Source organism: Corvus brachyrhynchos, unplaced genomic scaffold, assembly GCF_000691975.1.
Source record: "Corvus brachyrhynchos isolate BGI_N302 unplaced genomic scaffold, ASM69197v1 scaffold245, whole genome shotgun sequence".
NCBI classification, from domain to species: Eukaryota; Metazoa; Chordata; class Aves; order Passeriformes; family Corvidae; genus Corvus; species Corvus brachyrhynchos.
The window spans coordinates 6,097,065-6,109,321 of record NW_008238988.1 but is presented as its reverse complement, the minus strand read 5'-3'; the positions used below and the strand labels follow the sequence as shown (position 1 = coordinate 6,109,321).

The window sequence follows — 12,257 nt, the reverse complement described above, 5'->3', positions numbered from 1 at the left end:
TTTCCTTTCTTGAATTGTGGGGTTTTGAAAACACAAAGGCCTTTTTAAAGCATATCAACCAGTATTTGAAGATGTCAGAATTATCTCATCAGTCAGACTCTCCAGGAGAATCTATTTACCTGTTCCTCCTTACCAACATTGCCATAACTTTAATTTTTTAGGGGTTTTTTCTTCATTGCTTTCCTCACAGTACCAGTTAACCACAGACCCACACTTCAAAAGTCTTTTCCCTGAACAGAAGAAATCATTTGATTACCGGAAGATTTTCCTTTCTTAGTGACAAAATTTCCCTCTCTTTTTTTTTTTTTACACTGATGGCTGAATTAAAATAGGCAAAAAAGGCAGAGAAAAAGCGGAGTATGCAAAAAACAACCTGCAAAAGGTGTTGCAATTCTACATTTCCTTCATATTTCCTTCCTGGAAAGCCCTGTATGAGGACAGGGAAGTGTCAGGAATGCAAATGTGCCCACAAAACCAAGGTACCTCAGCATCCACAGGGTGCTCACAGAGACACAGCTAAAACAACCTTCTGAGTCAAGCAAACAAAAAAAATCACAGTAAAATAAATAAACCCAGACTCCATCCATCACTGCAATGAGCCAGGACTACCTGGATCATTCACATCCAATTATATCAGTAAATGCCATCAGCTCCTGCTGTGGATTCACCGAGTGGAACCATGACCCCAAGCGCTGTGCTGATGTGTAAGAAGCAGAATTTTGGTTTTAAGTGAGGAGACAAAGCAAGCAGATGAATTTTAGAGGAAGTGACCTGCTGCTTTACTGCAAATGGCACTGGGTAACTGATCAAATCTTTAAAAAACGGTAATTTGTGTTAAAATTTGCCTTTAGGAATCAGTGTTTCTTGGCAGGACGTTGATGGTTGGTGCACACACAGTTGGCTGCTCTGAAGTTCTGCATTCCAGGGCAGCTGCGGTGTGACAGAATGACTCAATACCACCTAAAAGTATCCTGGTTTGAGTTATTTTGCTGTCAAAATGTAAAGAAAAGTAAGAGTACTAAATATGTAAATCCTTCTTACAACCCCTCTGGGTTACTCGTGCAATGGGTCGTGAGAATGGAGATCAGAGCCCCCCAAATCCAGCCCTGCTGATCAATAAAATCAAAAATCTTGGCAAAAAGTGGTGAACACGACTCACTCACATGGTTGGGAATGTCCATGTTGCTGCTTGGGAAGTGAACACAGTTCCTGCACATTTTGTTGATCAAATCTTCCCGAAAAATAATGATTTCTTGGGTGCAGTATTGAATCCTGAGTGGAAAACAGCAGTGAAATTCAATAAAGTTAACCTAAAAATGAGGAAGATGCATTATAAAGTTCATCTCCCTCTAATACAGACGAGTGAAAAAAGCAATTTGAATTAAAGTTATACTTTCCCTTCTAGTTCAGAAAAAACATGCTTTTGAGCAGGATTTTTATACACAGTATCAATTTTTTTTAGCATTACTTCCTTTCATCATTGCTTTATTGATGTCTTAATGTATTTAAAGCTAGTTACAATTAATCCAAGTGAAGAATTCTATTAATTTGAAAAATTTAAGGCAAATTTTCCCAAAATTTGTAGATTTTGAAAATGGTATTTGTAAAATTTAGTAAAAAAATTATTAATAAAAAAAATTAGCAGTTACATGGTTACCTGCAGGGATTTGTGGTGAAAACTGAAAATGGCACCAGCTGTCTGAATTCCTGAGTGATATTTTCAGCCAGGGGGGGTCTGAAATAAATAGCAAATGTATGAACAAAGATTCTTTCCTTCTTTAACTACTGAACTGAAAATGCCAAGATTTGAGGAAGTGAAGCAAACTGACCTTGGTAAAATAGAACCAGGACCAGGATCTTCAGGACCAGGGACAAACACAAATCGACTACTGCAAAAAAAAAAAGAAAAGTTCAACAAATCTCTTTTACATAAACTGATCCTAAAAACTAGGTCTAGTGTTCTGAATTCAGAGATCAGGAGCCAGGAAAGTATTCCAGGGAGAGACCTTGGCTCCCTCATTAGGAGTTTCCATGCCCAAGCTATTGTAGATAAAATCAGACTTACCCTGCTCCCAAAACAAACCTGCAGGCCTGTTACAAAACCAGCTTGTTATCTGATCACAGCTGGCTCACAAGACAGAGAAAATAGGGTAACTCTCAGCTTCTTAAAGTAATTAAAGGCTTCACAAAAAAAACAGATTTCGCCTTGCTCTGTACCTTTTATGGATGCTGGGATATTCACATATAATATCTGCCAGAGCCTTCAAAGAACCTGGAGTCAGGGAAAAACAGGACACAACACCTGGTTAGAAATAAATCCAGCTTGGATGAATCTCCCCTCTACTGCAGAGCACTTTAAAAATAAGGGTTTATTCTCTGCTCTCTTTGTTTGTTTGCCATCATTATTTTAATTTAATGCACATGTCTGGCTGTTTACAGAGACTTCCCTACCTTTCAGGGACTGGATTTGATTTTTTCCATATGGCGCAGATGAAAAATTTCCACAGAAGAAAAAGCAGGTGGGAGGTGCAGAGGAATAACCTGGGAAAGGAGAGGATCTGTGAGCGTATCCATTCACTTCAGCATCTTCCAGCACTTAGCCCATTCCATGAGAAGCAGGGACTGGAATAGCACTTCAAAGCTCTGCTGCTATTAATACACCTGACTGATTTGATACGGGCTGGTTTTAGCTTAAAAAGGTGATGGCAATGTACAAATGTCACTTTGAGGGAGCCCTCTGTCATTTCCAGGCTGAGTCCCAGCATTGTTTGTGTGTATCCAACTACTGACTCACCCAGAGAATTATACAAAGTGCAATTCTAATAAATAATGCCATTTAAAAATGTATTATTCCCTTCAAGAGGAAAACAGCAAGCAGGCAGCAATGGATTGCTGTCAACCTCCATGATCATTCCAGTTCAAGGGCTCTCCCAACATTAATTTCCCTTTTGGCATTATAAAGCAACAGTAACTGGAATTGCCTGAGCAGTTTGAGGATCTGATGAGTGCTCACAACCTCACTCATCACCCGCTTCAGAGCAAAACAGGGAAAAAAGAAACCTGATTCCCATCCCTGAAATAAAAATAGAAACAGCTACTCAGGCATTCATCTCACATCCCAGTTACTCTCCATTTTCCTAGCACACAGCATCACACTTGGATTTACTTCACTGGTTTTCAAAGGGGCTGGTAAATAGAACAGAATTGCTTAGACCAGAGAAACGGCTCATCAATAATTTTCCTTGCTCTCCCCCTCAGCTGCTCATTTAGTTTCTAATTATGAAGGTTATCACTTGCCTATTGAAGTCTCAGAATAGCAAATGCAAGGTCTGCATCTTTGCCAGGTGACTGCAGCACACGAATCTCACTGACCAAAGTCCCTTCATCCCCTCAGCCCCTGCAGTCTTGGGGCAGGCCCAGTTTGCCCCAAGGATTTGCCAGTTCTGATCCAGATACTGAACTGGTTTTGTAACTTCTGCATGACTGTGCTAATTTGTGTCCAGCTCCCTTCAGGTGAGGAGCAGTTTCCCACCCTGAATTCTGGGTTGTTTTTAAAGCAGTCACTCTCTCACACTTCCACTCTGCCCGAGGCAGAAGGGACAGGCTGTTCCAAAACTGCTGCAACACAAAGAAGCAATTCATGGATGCTACTGGTCAAAACACTACTGGTACTAAGAATTTATGGAAACAAATTATGAACACGAGGTTTAGAGTGAAAGCAACTCTCACCTACCTGAAAACATCGTGTGAAGCTTTTCCAGCACTTCTGCTTGGTCCAGCCACACGTCAGACACAAACACAAACATGGCATCTTCATTCTCCTCCTCCAGCTGCTTCAGTTTTGCAGAAGCCTTTACTGAAGATGAAGAAGGCCCTCCAAAGAAGTTTATATTCCCATAGAAGGCTCTGCATCATTAAAATACTCCAGTGAGAATCCCAGAATGGTTTGGGTTGGAAGGGACCATTCCAGCCCCTGCCATGGGCAGGGACACCTTCCACTATCCAAGGGATCCATTCTTTCAGCAACAAGGAATTTATTATTCCCATGTAACAGTTACCTGGCTTTGCAATTGAGAAGGCCTGACATCCCAATTTCCATTAATATGCAGAACCCAAAGGCCTTTGGAAGGGTTTTTCTGCCAACACTACAGGCTTTAGTGCCTCTAAGTCCCAGAATTGCTTCCTTAAATTTGTATTTATTTTAAAGCATTTGGGGAGGAGGAAAAATAACATACTCGAATGTCAGAGAAACTATGAGATAACAATGATCTTACTTAGAAACCCATAAGAAAACATGGGGTGAGAGGCTGCCAAAAGTCAGCTTTGTACCTCGTGGTAGCAGAAGGCTCAGTGGGCGGAAATCCAAAAGCGTTCACATGAAAAACTTCATCTTCATACCAACCTAAGAGGATTTGGAACAGCAAAATAACCCTTAAGTTCTTCTAACAGCATCATGTCCTAGACATTAGTCAGAGAGTTGGCAGCTGTGCTGCACTGCCAGTCCCAGCCTCCATCAATCCCTCTCTTGTGGTAGCTCCAGAACCAGACCACGGAATGATCCAGATGGAAAAAGGGCTCAGCAAGAAAACAACTTTTTTCTAACCCCAGACATTCCTCTGAATGGATTTGCTGCACAGGCACATCGACAACTCCCTCAGCCCAACCAGGGAGGAAGGGAGGAATGCAGGGGAACAGGAATTGTTCTGCTGGCCCTGTCCTGGAAGGGCCCCCATGTCCCAAGGACCATCCCAGTGTCAGGAACAGAAGGAACAGGGTGATATTTATCCCCACTCTCATTTCTGCTCCCAGCTTCTGCTTACTCTCTACATTGCAAACACAAAACACCCTGGAAAACAGACTGAGATTATGTATCTTGCACAGAGGAACATTCCACATACAGAAATAGCCTTTTTTTTGCTAAAACAAGGCTCCAAAACTGCAAGCTCTTACATCATCCTAATGAGAAGCCTCATTAAAGGACCAAAGCTTTGCCAGCACAAAGCAGCATTTTCAGATTGTTAAATCATTCTTTTGGTTATTCTAGGCTGTCTTCCTAATCCAGTCATAACTTCTCCAAGCATGCTGGAGCCAGGCTCCAATCCTCAAAGCTGCTCCACACCCTCCCATGCCCCAACACCCTCCAATTCCTGCTCTCTGCCTCCAGAGCCCACGGGGTCACAGCAGAAGCTGAGTGCCAAAAATCTCAGTCACAAACTCACTGATGGTCACCAGCATGAGATTTGTCTGCTCAGCCACATCTGGCAGCCACAGCTTTGACAGAATAATTTATTACAAGCTAAAAAAAAAAACAAAGCCCCAGTCTGCTTTACCTTCTGCCAAAACAAAGCAGGATTCAGTATATAACCCACTGTGGAACTGGTGCAGGAAGGTTAAGGAATGTATTTTTCTTAGATTTAAAGTAGGTTTTTTAGCCAAAATTTGCTTTCCAGCTGGTGTAATAGATTTGGACAGCACTGAAAGTTCACAGGCTGCCTGAAGAGCCTGGCAAATCCCTGGTACCTGAGCAGGTAAGTCCAGAGAGAGCCCACAAACAGGAACAGGCTCTGCTTCCATGGGGAGGAACACTGACCACGTCCAAGAGAAAGGCAGGAGCTGCAGCAGCCAAGGGATTGGAAACGAAGGAGAAAGAGAGAGCTGCAACTCTCAATATATAATTTTTAATGGTCAGCATTGATTTACTGTTCAATTCAAAATTCTGCAGGTCTGCAGGAAATTCCTCCAGCTCTTCCATCACAGGAAAAGGATATTGCTTTACTAAGGTCTAGCTGAACCACTCCTGTGGGGTCTTCTAGGAAAAATTTCCCCTAAAAAACAGGATTCATTAATAAAGCAAAATACACCCAAACACACAAATGTTCCAATCAGAAGCATCTATCAGTCTATTAAAAATAATTTGGCTGGTTTTAATGTTTTAAGGTGGCAAGAACTGGAAATAATGTAGTTTATAATAAGTGTATCTCAGCAGCTTCCCTGGGAGCTGCTGCAGTTGGGATTGCTGGTGCACCCCTCCCTAAAATCCCAGTCCAGGGCACTGGCAAGTCCCAACACAGCCATTGGAAGCTCCTGCCTTCAAGAAGGGACATGCCAAAAAGTCCTAACTGCTTCTGGTTGCTGACATAAAAATTTTGTAGTGAGAAGACGAAGACATTTTCCACACACACTGGCACCAACTGCTTGTGGGAAAGTCTCTTAGAATGGGACAAATGCGAGATATTTAAGTTTTCTCATTTTCTAATATATTACAGCACTGAGTGAGCAGTGACCAGAGACTCCACAATAAAAAGCAACTCACCTCCTTGAGCTGAGTGATCATCCCAAGCACAATCACTTCTCCCACTTTAGCTGTATTGCCCAAGAGAGTTTCTACTGTCTTTAGCTGGGATCAAAGGCAAAGAATCCAATCAGAATTAAATCAAACTCTCCAGGTGCCTTTTCCCCAGCAAGACAAAGCCCCACACAGGACATGGTTTTAAATAACCAGGGGATACAGGCTCATTACAAACATCAGAGCCATATTTCTGAATGGGGCTTGGGAGAAGATTCCCAGTAAGGGCTGCTAGCATAAAGAACTGCTGTGATTATTTGGATTAAAACTGAAAAGAATTCCATTTTTTACCTGGAATTTGCTCTTGCTGTCATCAGGATGAGCAACGACTGGTGAAGGAGTAAACAGCTCATGTCTATGAGTCCTCTGCAGAAACCAAAATTGAAGTGATTCACTTTAAAAATACATGAGCACTGTCAAAAAGCCAGTTTGCTACAACCACTATACAAAATTCTTCATAAAGTTCTTACCCTACTTCATCCAGCAACTTTTAGTAATTCAGTCCTTTTGACAAGAATTTGCTTCTAAGAAACAGATGACCAATAACACCAGGTAATAACACTAAGCCTCAAAAAATGTGTGTCATGAAAGCATCTGTAATGCTGCTAAAAGAAGTTATTTGTGCCAACCTGGAAGGCAGAGAGTTTATGAGGCAGGGAGGTGCAATAGCACAATGTATTTTTGGAAGGAGATGTAGGATACATCCCTGTGGACACCTGCAGAGATTCCTGACCTGCTGGAGGATGGAGTAGCGCTCCCGGAACAGCTCTGCCTTGTCTCTGGCAGTCCCAAATAAACTCGGCCCAGGGAGGTCAGTCATGGACAGGCTGTGAGGAGTTTAACACAATCATCATTTTAAAAAAGGGACATTCCACACATAAAAATGACTCATTGATCTAAAAGGTCTGGGAGGCTGCAAAAGCTACACCATGATTTAGGTACTCCATGAGGGACACTCCTGCTCAGGATCCTGTGTTTCTGCATTTCTACATCCATTTCATTCCCCTCTAACTCACAGGCTTTGAGATTTATCCTTCCACCCAAAGAGGCCTCTGCAGAAATCCGTTTTTAAAAAAGCAGTAATGCCTTTAAGCAGTTGTGAACAAAAGCATTATTCCTCCAGTTTCTCCAACCCCCAGATTCACCAGCTGCTCCTAATTTTTCTTTTTTACCATTTGGAGCTCTCCTTAGAAGCCCCTCAGGGCTTCAGGGAGCTGCAGGATACAGACTAAAAAAATAAATACAGGCAACAGACAGATCAAATTTATTAAAAAAATAAATTTGAACAGCCCAATGTGAGAAAAAAAACCAACCCCAAACTACCTTTAGTGATGTATGTCCTAGCCTTAGTGCCTTTTTTATTCACTAAGTGGCATAAACTTGGTTTATGGTCTTAAACATTTATTACCTTTCTCACTCAGGCTTCAGTTGAACAGACCCAAGAGGGAAAGATTAAAAACAGACTTATACTATAGAAATAGAGGCTTTGTTCTTAAAACAAGAAGTGCTTGAAATTTAAAATATGGGAGACTTACGGCAGAAACTTCTTTCTTTCTGAATTATAGATGTAACGTGGGATGTCAAAGGCTCCAATAACGTTGAAAACATTTTCTCTGAAATAAGAACAGTTACAGCATTAACTGGATGTTATCTTCCAACCACACCATTCTGTGATTCCATGAAGGGCATGAAACAAACAGTAACAAATATGTTGGCTAAAATGATATTTGTTTTGTTCACTATCATCACCATTTCTCCTGCATCATTCTATTTTCTATTCCATTTTCTATTCTGTTTTCTCCTGCATCCTCTAGTTAAATAATTAAAAAGACTTGTTCCTGTGATCTGTAGAGCTTTTCCCTTCAGGACTCTCCAGTGAGAATCTGTACATACAGATTTCTCTTCACTTCTGGAGCAAAAAAAAAAAATACATTGAGTATAAAAAAGCACCACAAAGAAAAATCACACTCAAACCATCTGCATCATAAAGATTCCAACGACAAGGAGCAAAAGTTAAAACCAAATTCTCTCCATCCTGAGAGGCTAAGGGCTGACAGTATCTAACTGACATGCCCAGCAAACCATCTCTCTTCATGCTCTGCATCACGATGCGAACACTAAAGGAAACACATCCATCAGGATCACAAAGTTCTCAGAAACTCCAGTAATTGCTCCACACTTTGTTATCACAGAAGGGAAATCAATCAGGGCTTCAAAAAACTAAACAAAAAAGCAGGAACGGGCACCCCAGAGGAAAACTCTTCTAAAGTGCTTTCAGAAAAGAAAGGCACAAAACCAACCTGAGATAACTTTCATGTAGAGCAAAGCAAATAAAGGCATGGACAGAAGTATTGGTTAATATTCAACCTGTATCACACACAACCCCAGCAGCTGAATTCCAGAACATCAGATTATGTTTAGAACCCCCTGGAGGCCCATCCATGAGAACAAACGCTCCAAGCAGGAACCTGGAGCAAAGGCAGCAGCAGGAAGAGAAAAGGACAGAGCAATGACTGCACGTGGAGCGCTGCAGAAAATGCCTGGCATTCATTTCCCCAGGAGGAATAAGGAAATGACACCAGCTCCCAGAACCTCCAAAAAAATTTATAACGTCACCCTACATCGCCTCATCCGGGGCCCGGCTGCATTCCTGGACAGCTGCCTCCACTGTGGGCTGCTCAATCATATTAGATGACACTGGAAGGAAAAATCCCGAGGATTAGAACTGCAGCAAGGAAGGAAGCAGGTCTGAAGTATTTCACATTAAATGGTTGAGTCTCCTCAGAGGAATACACACAAATAAGAATGTTTTCTGTAAGCTAATGGCACACACTGTTTTACAGAAGGATCACTTAATATTGCCACCAAAAGGACATATTCCTAGGGGAAAAAAATAACACACACACACTGTGCCCACGCTGAATTCCCTAAACATGGAGAACAAGACCATTACAGTTTATGCAAAGCTGCCAAATATATCACAAATGTGTTAGAGCTGAGCTTTCACATTCTGGAGGTTAATTTGGTTCCAGAACATTATCACACGGATTGCTGCCATAAGTGTTCCAACAGAACTTTGGAGATAGGCACATTGTTGTTTTCATGGATTTAAACTGAATTGGAATTAGTATGAAGGCCTCACCACTCTCACAGGGAAGAATTTCTTCCCACTATCCCATCTAATCCTGCCCTCTGGCAGTGGGAAGCCATTCCCTGTGTCCTGTCATTCCATGCTCATGTAAATAGTCTCTCTCCATTTTAATATTTAAAATTATAGTTTCAGGTACAACGATGTCCACACAAACTTTCAGTCACTGTCACTAAAAAATTCTACTACTCTTGGAAAAGTCAGGATATTCTACACTGCCAACTCTTTAAATGACACAAATGTCTTCTGCTGACATTGCAAACTTCAGTGTTTAACCAAAATAAAAGGCCAACAAATACATTTATCTCAGTCAACCCCTTACACTGCAATGACACCTCAGTGCCTCTGCTGCCAGTAACTGTCTTTGTCTAGATAACATCAGAAATTCCAGGAAAACTTGCTTAAGAAAAAGAAATTGTTTACTTACAAGGTTGTTTTTCAACTGCATCGATGACATTTTCAATTACATCGTCAAGTTCTTCTTCACTGGTGGACTGAAAAGCTTCAGTGAGATACTTCAGGGCATCCCTAATCCCAGAAGAGAAAGCACAAAAAGCAATTAATATTCAATAGTTTACACAAACTGTGCTGATTTTGGCAGGTGTGCACATCATCACCACATGGCTCGTGGTTAAAGAGTAGAAACAATTAGCACTGCATAATAGCTCACTATATCTCAGTCAACCCCTTACACTGCAATGACACCTCAGTGCCTCTGCTGCCAGTAACTGTCTTTGTCTAGATAACATCAGAAATTCCAGGAAAACTTGCTTAAGAAAAAGAAATTGTTTACTTACAAGGTTGTTTTTCAACTGCATCGATGACATTTTCAATTACATCGTCAAGTTCTTCTTCACTGGTGGACTGAAAAGCTTCAGTGAGATACTTCAGGGCATCCCTAATCCCAGAAGAGAAAGCACAAAAAGCAATTAATATTCAATAGTTTACACAAACTGTGCTGATTTTGGCAGGTGTGCACATCATCACCACATGGCTCATGGCTCGTGGTTAAAGAATAGAAACAATTAGCACTGCATAATAGCTCACTGGTTTAAGTCAAAGAAAAAAATCGTTGGGATTGAAAATATCAGGGAAAAGAAGTGGAGAACCTCAGCTTCATACAAAAAATTGCATGTTGGAAGGGATTTCTGGAGACCCTGTGGTCCAACCTTCTCCTCAAAGCAGGGCTTGGGTTATACTGTCCAGGGCCCCATGGAGCCAAGTGAGGGAGATTCCACCACTTCTCTACTCCATCAACTTCAAAGTTTAATTACTATTACAATGAAGAATTAAATTAAGCTTGTGCCCGTTGCCTCTTGCCCTGTCACTGTGCAACCTTGAGAAGGCCCCATAAAGCCCCCCCTGTCCCCCCCCTGCCATGGGCAGGGACACCTTTCACTGTCCCAGGGTGCTCCGAGTCCCATCCAACCTGGCCTGGGACACTTCCAGGGATCCAGGGGCAGCCACAGCTTCTCTGGGCACCCTGGGCCAGGGCCTCACAGTCAGGAATTCCTTCCCAATCTCCCATCCATCCCTGCCCTCTGGCACTGGGAAGCCATTCCCTGTCCTGTCCCTCCAGGCCTTGTCCCCAGTCCCTCTCCAGCTCTCCTGGAGCCCCTTTAGGCACTGAGCTCTCCCTGGAGCCTTCTCCAGGTGAACACCCCCAGCTCTCCCAGCCTGGCTCCAGAGCAGAGGGGCCCCAGCCCTTGGAGCAGCTCCGTGGCCTCTCCAGACTTTTCCAGCATCTCCACATCCCTCTCATTTTGGACTCCAAACCTGGATGCAGCTCTGAAGCTGGGATGTCACCAGAGCAGAGCTTCCAGCTCTTCCTGCTTCCCTTACAAGCCACAGCCTATAAGCAACTGGACCTGCTCCAGTTGATCAATATCTTTGAAATTGGAGTTATTTTAATTCTCAATAACACAAGAATTAGAAATCTGGTTCTTCTCTCATCCTTAGACTAGAGTCTCACATTAAAGATAACAATTTTCTTATTACTGTCATCTGTTGGCCAACCAAACTGGCATTTTGGTGATCAGCCTGACCTTCAAAATGTCTCAGCTCATGGAACTGTGGAGTCAGGAGTTCTGGACTTGTGCTCCACACTAATGAAAGTATCAGGGCACTGTCCAAAATAATCACATCCCATCCACAACAGAAACAAAATTTAATTGATATTAACACACGAGAAAGAAGAGGAAAATGAGAGCGATGGAGACCCAGTCTCTTATAAATCATGACACCTTCCACTGCAAGCAGGAATCACTTTTCAGTGACCTTGCCATCTTTAAATAACACATCCTATTATACTTGGAAATATGGCATTTCTTCCTTTGGAAATGCCACTTCCTCCTTTGGAAATGCCATTTCTTCCTCTAACAAAGAATGCTGAGCACAAGACTGGCAAGTGGAACTCAGAAAGAGATCCCAGAGTTGTCAGGCTCAGAGGCAGACAGAAAAACCCAACCAAACACCCAGCACCAGCATCAGGGAGGGCTCCAAGGGGAGACCATGGGCAGCTTTTGGTGGCACCCACGGTCATGGTGGATGGATGGATGGATGGATGGATGGACGGACAGAAGAGGCCCACAGCAGCAGGACAGGCAAAACAAGGCATTGGAGAAGACTCCAGAGGCCTCGATGCGGGGGAAGGAGGGAGAGGAGGTAAAGGCAGCACCTCGTCCCGAGGAGGTGCCGCGGGGGTGCGGAACGACCCCGACCCCATCCCGTAACGCCGCACGCCGGGCCCGAGGCCCGCCCGGG

At 42.8% G+C, this 12,257-nt stretch overlaps 1 protein-coding gene across 1 annotated transcript in view; it reads right to left on the bottom strand.

Annotated features, from left to right (window-relative positions):
* POLE2 (DNA polymerase epsilon 2, accessory subunit) overlaps positions 1 to 12,257 on the bottom strand; it is a 16,939-nt gene that overhangs the window by 1,432 nt on the left and 3,250 nt on the right. Inside the window, exons 3-17 of the mRNA XM_017738809.1 lie at positions 10,292 to 10,392; positions 8,968 to 9,043; positions 7,882 to 7,959; positions 7,080 to 7,173; positions 6,638 to 6,712; positions 6,314 to 6,397; positions 5,769 to 5,825; positions 5,331 to 5,379; positions 4,330 to 4,402; positions 3,734 to 3,906; positions 2,452 to 2,541; positions 2,218 to 2,272; positions 1,830 to 1,889; positions 1,658 to 1,735; positions 1,164 to 1,272 (exon numbers count right to left, since the gene is read on the bottom strand). Coding sequence (XP_017594298.1) covers positions 1,164 to 1,272; positions 1,658 to 1,735; positions 1,830 to 1,889; positions 2,218 to 2,272; positions 2,452 to 2,541; positions 3,734 to 3,906; positions 4,330 to 4,402; positions 5,331 to 5,379; positions 5,769 to 5,825; positions 6,314 to 6,397; positions 6,638 to 6,712; positions 7,080 to 7,173; positions 7,882 to 7,959; positions 8,968 to 9,043; positions 10,292 to 10,392 — 1,252 coding nt within the window. The remainder of the gene's footprint in view (positions 1 to 1,163; positions 1,273 to 1,657; positions 1,736 to 1,829; positions 1,890 to 2,217; positions 2,273 to 2,451; positions 2,542 to 3,733; positions 3,907 to 4,329; positions 4,403 to 5,330; positions 5,380 to 5,768; positions 5,826 to 6,313; positions 6,398 to 6,637; positions 6,713 to 7,079; positions 7,174 to 7,881; positions 7,960 to 8,967; positions 9,044 to 10,291; positions 10,393 to 12,257) is intronic.